Below are 16,287 nucleotides of genomic sequence, written 5' to 3'. Positions count from 1 at the left end.
CTGAAACTTTTCTCTTTTTCTTTTTCTTTTTTTTTTTTTCCTTGCAACATTAAACAATAAGGCGGGTAGGACCATCGTTGTTGGAAATCAAATACACAGATAATAGAGTTACAACTAAATTCAAAATACAAAAAAGAAATAAGAGAGCCCCTCTCAAATCCTCTCTGTCAAATCAACAACAGCCTCCTCCACCAGCTCTTCAAGCAACTTGCCTTCTAATTCATTCCCTAAATTATCTATTTCTATTCTCATAAGCTCAGTCCACCCTCCCCCCACTACCTCCTTCCTTCCCATCCTGTCAACCACCAGGCTGTTGGCGTCCCCACCATCCTCCCACAAACACCTCACCTCACCCGAAAACCACTCCTGCATCCGGCCCCACACACGGTCCACCAACAAGGGTGTATCACCCTCCATTAAACTGTCGTGGGCCCCACCGCATATGGTCCTTAGGCTTCTGTCTGAGCCATAACCGGAGATGTCTACTAAGGATGCATTGACACAGTCAAACACGAGCTTTCGGGTTGACCTTAATTGCCTCCGCCTGGACTCAAGCAAAGGCTCTTTGTCGTCTATGTTAGCATACTTGTCCCTCAGAGAAGGGTCTAATGGAGCTTCGGGTGATGGCCATCTTGAGAAAACCAATTCGCATGAATCGCACCGCGTCTCCCCATTGAAGCCAGCAGCTGATAGCAGAGTTTGGACAAAAGCAAGCCAGTCTCGCTCATCCTCCTCGGCAACTGTTGGAACTGAAGAGGGTTTTAGTGAACATGGTGTGGCCATCTCTACGCAAGAATCATCCCATGATAGGGTCCGTGCAATTGATTCTATAGGCGGTGATTTGTCAATCAAGTTAGACCTCAGAAGCCCTCCTGTTTTTAACCCCCCAAAAAAAAAAATCATGAGACACCAAGCCTAAAAGAAAGAGGACAGCAAGCTGATTGGTCATTATAAGAGAAATTACCTTGGAGGTCTCGCTTCAAGTAGCCGGAAGACTCACGTGTTGTGGTGTCATCCTCTTCAAAAGATGGCTCTAAAACTGATATTGGACTTGGCTGGTCCTGATTCTCACTTACGCTCCCAGGCATCGCTGGTTTTGTAAGAGACAACCCTGCCTGCTAAAAGTAGTATGTATTGTCAAAAAAAAAACCATCATCATATCATAATTTTGAAATAAAACGTATTCGAAGAAGATTATATTACCTCCCGTGAAACTATTCCCTGTTTAAGGCCCATGTTTGTTACATCCCGAGATACTTTGACTGATGGAGCAGGAGGCAAGCACTCTTCATGGCGACTCTCATCACCACACTGAGATGCAGCATCAATCTTGCCAGAAGGCACTAGAGATCTTGGGGTTTCAGCAGAGGCAGTTTGAGATTCACTACAGGATCCAGAAGGACCAGATTTTTCTTTACTTGACCTTTTGCCCCTAGAGAAAAACAAACTTGAAACTTTCCCTTTCAATGATGACTTACTGCTCTTTGCTTTGCTCAGCTCCTTTGGAACTTCTGTTTTATCAGCCGTAGCATCTACTCCAACATTGAGCCTGGTGTCATAAACAGTAGATGACGTGGGTACAGATTTTGATCTAAGAAGACTTAAGGGAGAATCACAAACACCTTCTTTGTTTGAGTCATCAGTCAAGCATGAAACTGATTCCCTTAGTTCTTGTTCCCTGTTAATCTCATCCTCAGTTCTTACTGACTTCTTCATATCTGAAAGAGCAAGCATTTCACCTAAAGTACTTGAGCTTCTCCGGACATGTCTTTGCTCCTGAGAATTTCCATTTGATGCCACCATGGCCCACCTCTCTGAAAGTCTCTTCTTTGCTTCTCTGGAAACAGATGACTCAGGAGAACATGAGGCACGGCTGAAGGAGGAAGAAGAGAAAGGGCTACTGAGCCTATTGATGTAATCCCATGAATGCCGAGAAGATGGTGACACGACTTCTGAATCACTGAGATTTTCGGCTGCATACTCATTTTCCGATTTGTTGAATGAACTTTCATCGCCGGTATACCCATTGGAAAACACAGAAGAAATCAGAGTTTCATCTCTTCGGTGACCCATCAGATTATCACGCATATGTCGCGTAATCTCTTTTGCCATTTCCCTTGATTCTCGTGCCTCATCATCTTCAGGATCCTCATAAGTGTTTTCACCATGTAATATTCTTGGTGATGAGACAGGTGAAGAAGCCACAGCCCTAATGTCATGAGTCTTCCCAGTGCTAGGCTTTAATACAACTATACGAGTTGGCTGAATAGGACATTCATCAACTTTTGGACTGGAAAATATAGAAGAATGTCCGGTGTTGTTTTTGTCCCGCACAGCCCCTTGACCCGTCTGAGCAGCTTTCCTTATATGTTTATCACTCTTCTGTCTTGATACGGAAAATTTTTCATTATCAACTATCTTTGAAGGTCTAAGAACAGTGATTCGCTTAGTCTCAGGAGGAGGGGTAGACTGTAACTCATATAGATGCTGAGAAAACAAGGAGTTTGGCTCTTGAAGAAACTTGAGGAATAGATCTCTATTGGAGCTTAAGACTTCCAATGCGTCTTGAAATTCCTTGGACTGACGAAGCTTCTCGTCTGTTGCCAAGCGTTTTGCTTCCATGAACTTCTGACGAACAAGGGCCATTTTCCTGTCATTTGTGATTGCATTACACCTTTCCTTTTGTGGTGATCCGTCTCTTACATAATTTGTGTTCTGAGGTTGCTGCCAGACTTCATAGACATCTTTATATTCATTTCGCTCTGGACATTGTTGAACGTCAAACTGCATTCTATTATCTGAGAAGCCTTCCTGTTGCCAGGATCCTAAAGACATCCCTGAATGACCGAAAGTAGACCTTGAATAACTGTCTGTATTGCTTCTTTGGAGAGATGAATGTGGATGCTGCCTTGGGAGTGCATCAAGGCCCATCAACTTGGCAACCACATTGGGTGGTTCGTTTTTCAACCCAATTTCTTTCGACATTTCTTGGTCTATAAGCATCTTCATTGGTGTTCCGTTTGCTTTCCTGTTTGATGAGTTCCTTCTTATCTCAGACACGATCTGATCACCCCATAAAAGTAATAAAAATCAGGATATCACAGAGTGTTATGGTATATTTTTAACTCTAATGGCGTTGGTCCATAATTTTAAAACTTGGAACAAATCCATCAAGTTTTACCAGTTTATCCTCTATCTTATCTACAAAGGGAGAACTCATTCTTGATACATCTGATTGACTCCTCGCCAGTGAAGATCCTAAGAAACATCATATTCATGTCAACAATAGATGAATTTAGTACAGTAGTTTCACAGTCCATAGATAATGCTATAATAAACATGCATGTAGATATAACAACATTGTTAGAGATATTTTTGAATCTCACTAACTGAGCATGATGCTTATCCAGGTAACAAAAAGGCTTTTCCAAAAGTTTACTTGTACTCGCGCAGTTCAACAAGGATGGACCAAAAAGATAACCACATATCATGTTTGGCCAAAACGAGCCAACATCAATGCAATAAGTTCCTCTCATTTTCAATTATTTGCTTACAATAACCAACGTCTTAGTGATGAGCAAACTTTTAGAAAAGAAAACAATCTACTTTCATAATATTAGCAACAAACCTCAGCACCAACTTGTAAGTCTAATGATAATGAGACGATTTTTTAAGATTTGTAAAACCATATTAAACATAAATATCAGCCCGTAAAAGTACCATCATGGTGAGGCCTATCCGTAAGCATCCTATTTCCAGCAACCCCCGTACTCAAATCAAAGAGGTTTACCATTCTTCCCAAGCATCCTGGAAAAGGCTTCTCCGCGTTTAGAGCTTTCCTGTTCTGAATCCCATTCATTTTCAACAGCTGAACGACACATTTAAGAATTAAGATAAATTAGTCCAACATACAAGCTCTTATTTCCTTAAAATTTTACGCGAGAAAAAGGTTCGCAGATAGACTACCGCAAGAGCCCCCAAAACTAAATAAAATAATTAAGAAAACCCAAGAAAAAGAATAGCAATAATCAACATAATTTTAAAAACAGAAAACAAAATACTAAAAAGAATAGCAATAATCAACATGATTTTAAAAACAGAAAACAAAAGACTTTCTGTACAGGAAAAAAAATTGCAAAAAAAAAAAAAAAAGACATAAAAAGATCATAGCTTTACCAATTCACCAAAATCTCTTTTGCAAGCAGAATTCAAGCAAAACCTCTCCTACTAGAGGGCTCAGTCAATTTACCATAATAAGCAGCTATAACCTTTGAATTGAACCGGACACTTGTGCGCCAAAAGTTAAGAAGTCAGAGAAAAAAAGATACGGCCATCATATAGGGTATTTCGCAGCATAAGCTACGAAGCCCCAGGGGAGACAAGGTACGACCAGATGGGGGTGTGTGTGAAGAGAGAGAGAGAGAGAGAGAAATGTTTGTTCAAACAATGGACGAAAGCCTTGATTTAAGAGAAAAATAGAGACAAATCAGTTGTTCTGCAGAGCAAAAATTCAGCATAGTCACTTGAAATATCACATCAATTCATGCTTCACTCTACAACCCAAAAAAGGACTCCACAAGCATCAGAGAAATTGCGATTCAAAACACCTCCCTAGAAAATCACCAAACCTAATTTAGCCCCCAAGCTCACGGTAAAAGCAAGATTAGACTCTCAAAGAACCAAAATTTCGAAAATCTAACGAACTCACCATTTAAAAAGGCAAGCAAATAAAACCTAAGTTGTTATATATATATATGTATAGAGAGAGAGAGAGAGAGAGAGAGAGAGAGGCGATATGAGGAATCTAAATTAGTGCAAATATGGGAACCAAAAAAAGGGAGAAATAATTGCACTACATTGTAACAAAAAGCAAGAATTTAAGCTTAAAATAATAGCTTCAGAAAAGCTGCAGTAATTACAGCACAAAAGGGTAGAGAAAAGCAAATCTAGAGAGAAGGAGAGAGAATTATATTCGATAATAAGTAGACGAAAAAGGTCCGTAAAGTACTGAGATCGAGGACGAGCTAAAAGTCCACAGATAAACGAAAAAGTACTGTTGAAAATTGTAAAGAATCATAAAGCCAGCCAAAACAAACGGAAAATTCTGACACATTTGAGCTATCAGAAATTCTCAGAAACAAAAAAGACACATTTTGAGGGAGAGATAGAGAGAGAAAGAACCTGGTGAGGTCGTCGGAAGCTGACATTCCGGTGACAATGGACCCGGAGATTCGCCGGAGAACCTGGCCGGATCTGACGTGGGACTGATCGGCAGCTCTGAGTCCGTCTGTGTGTGAATTCGTGCGTAGAGAGAGAGAGAGAGAGATGAGTTTATGCGTTTGGTTGGTGTTTGTTGCTTTGTTCTTCTCTGTCTGTCTGAGTCAGAGTCAGTGGGTTTCTCTCTCCTCACCGACTATCTCTCCCCCTCTGTGTCGGACTCGAAAAGGCTTTGCTTAATTCTGATTGATTTGCGAGTTTCGATTACGGAGAGCTGTAGAGGAGAACCAGACGATAGAGAGACAAAAAGAAACTTATAAAAACGGAACATGATCTGATGGCACCTATATTTTATTATTTCTGTAAATCAATATATAAACGAAATTACGAGTAGACTCTCTCTCTCTCTCTCTCTCTCTCTCTCACTTAAAAAAATCTGTGAATTTGCATTCCCGTCCTTCTGCTTCTAGTTCATTTTATTTTACGCCTTATGAATATTTACTACTATCGATAATATCTTTTCATTTTAACTGGAAACTCTCCATTATTAACAACATAATTTCGGATTTTTTATTAACTTATGGGTAAAAAAATCCTCTTATCTGCTTTTACAGGTTTCCAAAATGTGAAACATTCTTATTTTAGATATTTGTGAATATAATAATAAAGTGACTAGATGAGCATAAATACTACATGTCAATATTCTATAACATTTATAAATATTTTTGAAAGTCTAGCAATGTATTGCTTATCGAGTCAAATTATAAAGTCATTGAATTCATATCGATTTTCAACTATATTATTCAAAGTTATTCAGCGACCAAAAAAAAAAAAAATTGTTGAACAAAAGTACTAGGAAGTTTCTTCATCCACATCAATAATGATATTTTCCTTTTTTTTTTTTTTGTAATTTTAAACTCAAGCAAAACGTATATTCCAGATTTCCAGTTCTTAGAAAATGTTCAACGTCATGATACTTATTATTATTATCTTTATTTGCTATTTATAATACATTATTTCTTATTAGGTGATAGAAATGCACAATATTTGCATTTTAGACTGAAATGAGTAAAGCAAGAAGTAAATTTGGAATAATTGCCATCAAATGAACCTTCCTAGCGTTTTCTTTTAATTTTTTTTCCTACTTTATTATTTTTTTCTGGTCCAAATACATCCTGCAAAGATAATTTAGCACCCATACCAAAAATCAGGCTGCATGAAGGCCATTCCACGTCCACAACCACAAATCATAGACTAGAGAGGCATATGATAATAATCGTTTTTTTAAGGTATATAATTATTTTTTTATGATATAATTATTCTCTTTTTTCGATGCACATATAATCAGCAATTTACTGATGAGGATCATCAGTTTTTCACCCCACTTTGGTAGACAATATAAGAAGATTCTTTATTATTATCATCATTATTATATATAGTGTTTTTCCCTTGTGTGCGTATAGCTATAAAATATGCATAGATTGATACATAACTAATGCAACTTACAATAAAAAAAAACCTAATACAAGTTACAAGATAGAAAATAAGAATAATACATGGACGTATAACTAAACAACAAAAGTATAATGGTCCAAATTGCAATAGGACCATACCGACCTTTTAAAAATCTACATTAAATATTTTTTAGTAAACTGAACTGTCGAGCCATAATTATTTCCAGCCGAAAAAGAAAGTCAGCGATTAAGAAATAGAAATCTCAATAATATGTTTTTTATTTTTTTAAAAGAAACAGGGATTAACTTTCTGCCCTGCTTTGGGTTATTGTTATTATTATATAGTTTTTGCTAATCATTATTATATATTTGATTATTATAGTTTGAAAAATGATATTTATTCTAAAGATAATAAAATTTCATACTCAAAAAATGATGAGTTCTATTAGATTATATTTTACTTATTGAGACTTATTTTATATAAATAGCGGAGTTTTGACGCATAAGAGGAATATGGGTACTCTTATGCTTTAGGTTCGCCAACTTTCTGCCCTGCTTCACTCAAAGCTTCGTCGTTTTTCACGGATGCCGCTTTGGAATGTGGAAAAGGACAATAAGCCCAAGTATGATGCCAAAAATGACCCTATTATATTGGTCCTGAAAGTTTTTGGTAATTTTCACTTTTCCTTTTCTGGAAATAACAATTTTGTTTTTTTGTTGCTGAAAAAGGGTGGGAAGTTCAAATAGATACAAAAGGACTCAAGATGCGATGGGGTCAATTTTCATTGTTTTTTACGAAAATAAAGAAAACGAAAGAACATTTTGAAGATGAAAACTGTTCCAAGGTCGGTAAGTTTAAATCGCAACGGATAAATAAAAGTGACACTGACCAAATTACTCAAATAATAAGCTTTTTAGTAAGAATGAATGACCTACCACCAACCACTTGACCTAACGAGACAAGATATTCTTTGCCCATAATTAAAGATGAAGATTTGTGGGGACCTTTGATCTAATCATTCCTTAAAACTACTGGTTTTTAAGCACCGCCTCTCATAATCGTTTTGCTTTTTGGGATCATTTTTAGGTATAAAATGAGGATCTCATTTTAAAGTGAAGTTAGAAAAGATATCTTAAATGAACTTTCTTTTTGTAGCTTAGAAAAGATATCTTAGATGAACTTTCTTTTTTGTAGCTTCTCTTCCTTAACGTTCTGTTTGTTTCATTGCAACCACCAACTGGCATTTGTGCATTACATTACAAATATATGTACGGTGGTTAATTAACGCTACAACAATTAACTTAGTGAACGTTTAGTTCGCGGATTCAGAATCATGATTCAAAACCATTATCAGTTTATGTGTGTTTTTTATAAGAAAAAATACTTAAGTGAGTCACGAATCATGATTTGAACTATGTCACGAATTCTCATACTAAACACCATAATATTTTTGCCAAAAGAAAAACAATTAGCCTAATATATATTTTTGTTGGGGAAATTAACCTAACATTCACGAATTTGTAAAGTCAAGAGTGGCATGTAATGCAAATAAAATAAAATAAAATAAAATAAGTCGCTTTCATTATTTTGCATACGATTGAAATGGGTGCATTTCTACTAACTTAGCGCAATTTTGGGGGAGAATGATGCCAAACTTAATGGTACTAGAACTAGAACCATCATAATAATGCGTTTTTTTTTTTTTTAATGCTTAATGGTAATAACACTTGGCTGAATTAAGTCCGGCAAAAAATCTGGAATGGGCCTCAAATCTTTTTTCTTTTGCCCATGGCGTGAAGCAACAGAAAGCAGCGGTGCACATGCATGTGAAAGTGACTCTTGATCTCGATTTACTATGGAACAGCGTTTGACTACTTAGTTGAATCTTTGGGTAAAAATTTTACCATTAGATTAATTGGACAAAATATTTTGGAACCAATGCCCCTGACTGAGCAGGGAAAGGTCACTTTTGTGATTCTTTTTGGCATCCTAAAAGTGGTTACTAAAATGTAATTCTTTTTTTTTTTTTGGGTAGAAAGTAAAATGTAATCTTTACCTTATAACATATTACTCGATCAAGAATGTTTCTAAATTAATTAAGAACGCTACATTAGTATATTATTCCCTTTTGGCATAGTGCTATTGTTGGACTTTCCAGCCCCCTAAAAAAAAAAAAAAAGTAAAAAGTAAAAATTGTTATTTTTAAATTTTTTGAAGGGTATTATTATAGAGGGGAAAGGCATTTTAAAAGAGTATATAAGACTATATAATATAATGTAATTCATATAACATTACATCGTACTGTGGTTTTCGCCTTTTTGTTTTTGTGTTGTTAATGCATCTCTTTTTTGCCAAAGAAAACAAAATCATAGAGCATTATTTCCCCTAAAAAAAAAAGAACACTAATTAAAAGATTTTGATTATGAAAAAGCGATTGATTTTTGCCTAAAAGATTTTGAAAATACAATGGAAAATGTTAGAGTAAAACAAAAAATGAATTGATTGTCCTTGTTTTTTTCCTTGGCCTAGCTACTAGCTAGTACGAATGAAAGATTTATAATGTAATGTTCAGAAAAAAATAAAAAGATTTATGATGTAACGAATCCGAGAACGTGACCTTTATTTATTAGCCACGATGATTTGCCTTAAACTTCAAATCCAAGAAAAATGTTGTACTATTTGAGGAGACGTGAGGTTAAAAGTAAAAATCCGTGACAACGACGACAATGGCCTCCTCACGTGCGAAGAATTTCAAAAGGGCGATTCGAAAAGGAAAAGGGCATAACGGTAAAATGGAAAGCGCGTCCGAAGATGCGAGACTGCAGCGCGTGAGGCAAGTGAGAGGAAGGATAAGGGCCAGTAATGGTTTTTTGGATGGGCAGAAAACGAAGGAAGCAGGCGATGCAAAGTGGGGGACTGATGACGTGGCCAAGTGGGACCTACAAGGTTTGGTATGTGGACTCAGTTTTCATGGCCTTGCGGAGTGGGTGAGGAATGAGGACTGAGGCTCGGCCCATGTTGTCCCCTATTTTCTCAAAATTTTGATCGTGGCCTCCTACCTCATGCAAATAGTTTTAAGAAATAGTAGAAAATAGCGATATAAAAAGTTTAAAAAAGTATATAAGTTAATTTTTAATTATAAAAATTAATAGGTTATAATTTATTAAGTTATGGTTCATAATCAAATAAGTTATGAATAAATTTGTCAAGTCATGGTTCATAACCAGACAAGTGGTGGATAAAAACTGTGAATTATGGACAATAACTTGTCAAGTTATGGTTTATAATCAGACAAGTTATGGATAAAAATAATAATTTTGCCTATTTATTAACTTATGTAAATTATTGACCTATTAATTTTAATTCATCTTAAATCTTGGCTTATTTTCCTTTTTCTCCCCTAATTTTATATATAGCCGCAATGATCATTTTTACCCTCAAGAATATGTCTTTAATTTAATAATATTATTAATGTGTTAATTTTGTAGTTACTATATAATATAATTTTAAATATACTCTTTTTTATATAGGTAATTGTGAAATTGTATAATTGATTTTAAAAATTATTAATTAAGAATACGCAAATATAATAACTGTTGAACGTGTTTTTTTTTTTCATCCATTGTAGAATAGACATATTTGTAATTAAATCTTATATATACATATATTTCAATAATGGTAGGGGCATCAATTAAAAAAATTATCACGTCAATCAGTAATACGTGATTGTCTGCCGGTGAAAAGATACACTTCTATGTCTATGCCACATAACTCATATGTATGTGTATATATATATATATATATATCTATTAGCGTTTCTTAATTGTGTGATGATGATACTTGAAGGGCATGGAAGGTATTAGATAGTAAAGTCTCTCCATGTTTTATTTTTATTTTGAGTCTCTTGATAATTTATAAAAGGAAAATATTGCTTCCTATTGAATGTGTAATCCACAACTAATTGGAAAATAACAACAGCAATAATAAGCTGGGAGCTTACAGTGAAGCTAATTTAATTTAATTTAATTTAATTTTTTTTTTTTTTTTTTTTTATAATTGATCAAAGTTTTACTTATAAGCCCTCTGTCATTAGGCAAGTGACAGAATCACTTTCTTTGATGTTTAAACGTACCTTTACCTACACCTACCAAACTTGTAGCTTTAAAGAATGGTTCAGTTTCTGTTGCGGAAAATTAAGGAAGCTGGTATACAAAATTATTAAAAACTCGGACTCAATCACGGTATTAGATCATTGTGATGAAATTTTAATACCTAATTAGATTATTAGTTGTTAAATTAAGTAAGTTGGCTCCAAAGTTATAGATTTTTCTAATCATATTTAACTAGCGCATGCAACTGAGATGCAACTGCTCTCTCAAAATTTAAAAAGCAAATTCGGGGAAGAAAGGAGTTACTCCTAAAAGAAAAGTCGTGCCACAGTTAAAGTCTCAAGTTTTGGTTATTTTTATTTTTTTTTTCTGTTGATAACGTCTTGATTGATGATCGGACTGATATATAATGTTCCCAATAATGCACATTACTTGATCATAGGATACAGTTAAATAGAGAGAATATTTTGCTGATATTTATACAAAAACAAGGGGAAAACACATCGCAGAACACAAGGTTCAGAAAAACTAATTATTTTATTATATGGTTTTCCTATTTTATAAGGTGGAGAATATGGACTTGTCAAATGTCAAGGCTGACCATAGTATGATTTGTGTTGAATTTGTCTAAATAACTAATTTTGAGGGTGATAGAGAATTTCCAGGGCCCGATATTAAATTAAATAATACATCCACCAATCTCTAACACAATTTCAGCATGCAGGGCAGGAGAGCAGGTGCATATTATAGGTGGCCGAGTGGACTTTTCATTGGATTATCATCTAATCATGGAACAGATAAGGAGAAAAAAAAAATAATAGGACACTTGGGCTGCGGTTCTGTGGTTAGTTATTGTTGACAATACTTCTTCACAGAGAATTTAATTTCTAGTTGTTAGGCACCATCAAAGCTCTTAAAATCATTGAATTTAGAAATAAAAACGAACATGGGAAAAAAAAAGGAGCTTAATCAAACCCCAACATGGATGAAGGTCATGTTTCATTTCAATAATATGGCCTTTTTTGACAAGGAATAATGTGGCCTTTTAGAATTCAATCAAAACCAAGCAAATGTTTAGGTTGAACAATGTAGCAAGTAGAAACTCATGAAATTATATTCTTTCGTTAAATGAAATTGATTTCCATCACAGAATATTGACTAATACCCCTATCTATCAAGTATTAAGGGAAATGCCTTATCTCTGTCCAGAGATATCTGAAAACAAGAGGACGACCACTCATGGATGCTAACATTACCTTCAGATTCTTCACTAAAACCAGCAGGTCTTCCTTTATGATTTGAATCATCCAGGAAACTCTCGAGGCTTTGGTTTGTAGGATATTCAAGAGCGCGATAAGGGGATGAATAGCGCTCTTGTGGGAAACCACTTATGGGAAAGCACTTCCATCTGAAATTGAGAACGAGTCCAGGGGAAAAGAGATCTTCTGTTTGGGAATGATGATGATGCCCTCGGCTGAAAAATTTGTTCATGAACCAATGGTCTTGATGTCGAAAACCTGTCTCATTGTAGTAAACTTTAGGTGGACCCAAATAGTTGTCTCTCCACGATAAGGTTAAGGGAATATGATTTGAATCAAGTAATACATCCTCCTTGTCTTCAAGGACATGTACCCCATATTCTTGGTTGTGGTAACTTGATATAGGAGAAATGGGCAGCAAACTTCTAGATTCTCCATCAGCATGGACATTAGATAATGAAAAAAACTCGCCGGCATTATGCTTATTACTATCAATCCATGGCACCAATGATGTGGGATGTGCATTTGGCTCTATATAATCATGGAAAGTTGGGGATGAATTTCTTTCACCTTCCTTGTCATAATCCCAACCCAGCATAGGCGTGTTTGACTGGTTTCCAAACAAATATCTGTTTGGCAGAGTCAAATGATCGAGCTCTTCAACAGATTCAACGAACCCGAACCTTCTGAAAGGAAAGGAGAAACCTGAATCCCTCTCAGTGCATAAAGCCCTATTTCCTCCTAGTAATTCAGAGTCAGATTCCCATACTCTATACCAGTCCTGGGTGTTGTTATCAAGGCTATATGGAGCTCCCAAACAGAGAATCCTTCCTCTTGTTCTGTTTGGCCAATTATGTGGCATAGCCTCATAGTCGCCGAGATAGGGCCCAAATTCAGGATCTGTTAAATGTTTTGTAGGTATCCACTGAAGTTTCTTGCAGTAAATATCTGACTCAGGGTATGCAGCTAATGCAAATTTGGCATCAGTGTCCACTTGCCCAAATTTTAGATCCTTGGCATTCTGCAAGAGCAAGTACTTTTGCTTAGTAACGTAAACAGCAAAAAGAACATGTTCATTCAAATGGCTATCTGATAAGTGAGGATACATTGTTATCTTTGCTCTCTGGGATAAGCCGACTGATAAGCACAGGAACAACATCATACCTGCGAAAATTTCCAATTTGCTGAGTAAAGAACCAAAGAAAGAAAATGTACGCAATTAGTAATTATTGTGAGTCTAACCCCTTCGAGCAGAGTCCATCAATTTCAGGAAAAGAAACATCTGTAACCCAGCGACGTAGTTTCTGTCTTTTTCTATTGAAAACTTCTGCATGTCTATGTCGAGTTCCTGAAGACTTCAAATAAATGTGTTGTTACATGAGCACATGAAATTCTTTAGTTTCTGGATGAGAGGGAAATATCATAAACAAATGATCTTAAAAACTATATCTGCCATCTACTAGGGACTAGGGAGGTACTATGGAATCCTGGAAGTGAGCTTACCACTAGAGCTTGGTTGCCTCAATAAAGTGAAAAGGTTTCTTGAAACTCAACTGATAATAAAGCCCGTTTTTTCATAATATTCTACTTTCTTCTGATTATCCCCTTGGCCACCAAAGAGAGAGGACTAACTAATGCAGAGATTCTGAATACAAATATTTACTCCTTTCAGAAAAAAAAAAAAATTTACCTTCAGGCCTCAAAAAGTGACTATATTCCTCTCTATCTTTCTCTTTCTGTCGTACATCTTCTGAGGCTGCAAAAACTTTCTTCGCATGTTACATCTATAAATGAAAGGATATACTCATAATTCGCAGGAAATAGTCCCATAGCTTTCAGACAATGAGAATTGTTTTACAATAATATAAGAACAATACAAATTCTTAGATCATAAAATTTCCATGGCAACCAGAAGAAATAAAATCTCATGAACCACAGTAAGCTTTGGTTTTGTAAAAACTAATCAGAACAAATTTTAAGCAGATTGAATTGAAAATGATAAGAGAAAAACGAAAGCCCAAAAACATACTTGACTTTCTTGTTTCACTAGCGCTTGCAAGAGGTGAATTAAACGAGATGAACTTAACAGGCGTAGCATTTTCAACCAGCAATGAGGATCTGACATTCTTATGGCCATCGTTATTGACAAAGTTGTTATTTTCTGCATAGGATACAATTAGTCACAAACTCATCAAGCAAATTTAATCGCATCATGGAAACTTAAAAATATAAAAAATTCAAATTAATTAGGAGTTCTTAAACAAGTTACCTCTGGCTCTGGAAGTGTCCCTCACCCCCAACTCATCGGATCGATTTGGCTCACCATGCACTACATGAGAAGCAAATTTTTGACCTGCGTCTTTCTTCAATTTCTTGAAGAAGGCGTATTCAGAAGTCTTCGCATCATCAGCTGCTCAAAAAATTTTATATCAGACCATCAATCTTTGCAATTAGTGATGATTCTTGTTAACACCAAAAAAAAAAAAAGTGAAAATACGAAAACTTTTGTAAATCGAAGAAGAAGAAGAAGAAGAGATCAATACAAAACTCACATTTTAATGTCTTCTTCGCTCCCACGGGTATGGAAGAAGCATCGAATTTAAAATTCAAAGGATTATCAACACCGATATCAACAACTTTCACTCTTTTCCCGCGGCTCGTATCTGATGTGAAAATGGGAAAAGAGGAAAAATTCAATAATTAGGTTAGTAAAAAACCCTAATTGATGCATACTCCAGTTGCCAATTCAAATGATTAGTAGAAACAAATAATTCGCAAAACTAATTCTAGAATTCAGAATCTTTAGCCCTAAACTCCATGAAAACCTGATCGAGACGAAGTTGGAATCCGCAGCAGAGCTTTGGTATTAGGTTCGTAACTCCTTCTCTTCATTGTTGCCCTCGCCGTGCTTTGATTTTTCAGAAAAGCGAAAAGAAAAAAGAAAAAGAACCTAGATCAGCTTAGGGGTTTGAGGAATTTGAAACTCTTTGTATCATGCTTGCTGAGAAAGGAAGAGAGCTGAGCAGTCGTTGAAGTTGAAGAACGGAGAGAGAGATTTTAGGCGCGAAAATGTCCAACGACAGCTAACACGTATTGAGACTTGTTGTCGTTTCTTCACTAGAATACCCAAATTGATAGCCCAAACGAATCCTAGGCCCAACCCAATCTTTGGAGTTTATAGGTTGTTTTTTTTGTTTTGTTTTTGTTGTTGTTGTTGTTGTTGTTTTTTTTTTCAATTTGATAATATTGAGAGGAGAAGGAGGAAATAGCTTACTATAGGTCATAAAAACAAATGGCAGATTTTTTTTGATAAGTTAGAAAATAGAAGTAAATTCAGAATTTATTAGATTTATATTAAAATTAATAAATCTACTAAATTTAGTAATCTGATGACTTACCGGATTTACCTTGTAATCAAATTTAAAAAATCTAAGAATTTTGGATTTGTCTCCTGATCAAATTTGATAAATCCATAATAACAATTTACTTCCATGAACACCGAATTATATGCGTTTTTTTAATTGATATTTACTAATTTATTTACTTACATAACATTCATTAGGTTCTTAGTTATAAACTCTTTTGTTACCCAAACATCTTATGTTAAAACTGAAAATGTTATTTCTTAACAGTTGTAGTAAATAAGCAATACTCACGTAAGGATGCAAAACTAGACTATAAACTACAATTTTCCTAACATTTTTTTTTTAGGATCTAACATGTTTTTTTATTGAAATATGGCCCTTTACTTTATATTTCCAAGAATATTGCGCGTGTTAGCAACTGGGTTAAAAACCTTTCAACCCATGTAGGAGGTTGTCAACAATTTGTAAAACAAAAGGATAATTTTAATACTATAAATAAACGTAAAAATATGAACAAAATTTTTAAAAATATAAAGTGAAACACACTATTCGAAGTGAGATTTTTGTCATTATTCCTATTTATATTTTGATTTGATCATCATGTGGTCCTCAATTTAAAGACCTCATATGGTAACTAATTTTATTGCACACACAACAGAAAAAGGCAAGAGGAAAATTAAAACGAAAAAAAAAAAGAAAAGAAATTGTAGCTCAAAAAAGAAAAGGAAAAAAAAGGAAAAGAAAAAATAGTCAGGAGTTAAAAAAAAGTATGAGTTGTAATCACATTATCCAAAGAAACTGGATATGGTGACATAGGTGGCAGCACCCTAGTGGAGGAAACGATTCACAACACTTTACAAGATCAGATAATTCTTCCCAAAA

The 16,287-nt window shown here is 35.2% G+C and overlaps 1 protein-coding gene across 2 annotated transcripts; it reads right to left on the bottom strand.

Moving 5' to 3' along the window:
- On the bottom strand, positions 1–5,549 carry LOC21399001. Of its 2 annotated transcripts, none has more exons than XM_010093552.2 (6): positions 5,182–5,549; positions 3,721–3,868; positions 3,182–3,258; positions 1,204–3,063; positions 965–1,115; positions 1–872 (listed from the first exon to the last, which is right to left on the bottom strand). In XM_010093552.2, the coding sequence occupies exons 2-6, from the start codon at positions 3,857–3,859 to the stop codon at positions 154–156; spliced, it is 2,946 nt and encodes a 981-aa protein (XP_010091854.1). In that variant the 5' UTR covers positions 3,860–3,868; positions 5,182–5,549; the 3' UTR covers positions 1–153. The 2 variants fall into 2 exon arrangements, with proteins under 2 accessions (XP_010091854.1, XP_024018418.1); XM_024162650.1 differs by having other exon boundaries at positions 3,791–3,868.
- Positions 5,550–16,287: the final 10,738 nt, after the last annotated feature.

The sequence above is a fragment of the Morus notabilis genome, unplaced genomic scaffold (genome assembly GCF_000414095.1).
Source record: "Morus notabilis unplaced genomic scaffold, ASM41409v2 Scaffold602, whole genome shotgun sequence".
Classification (NCBI taxonomy): Eukaryota; Viridiplantae; Streptophyta; class Magnoliopsida; order Rosales; family Moraceae; genus Morus; species Morus notabilis.
This window is presented reverse-complemented; position numbering and strand designations above follow the sequence as displayed.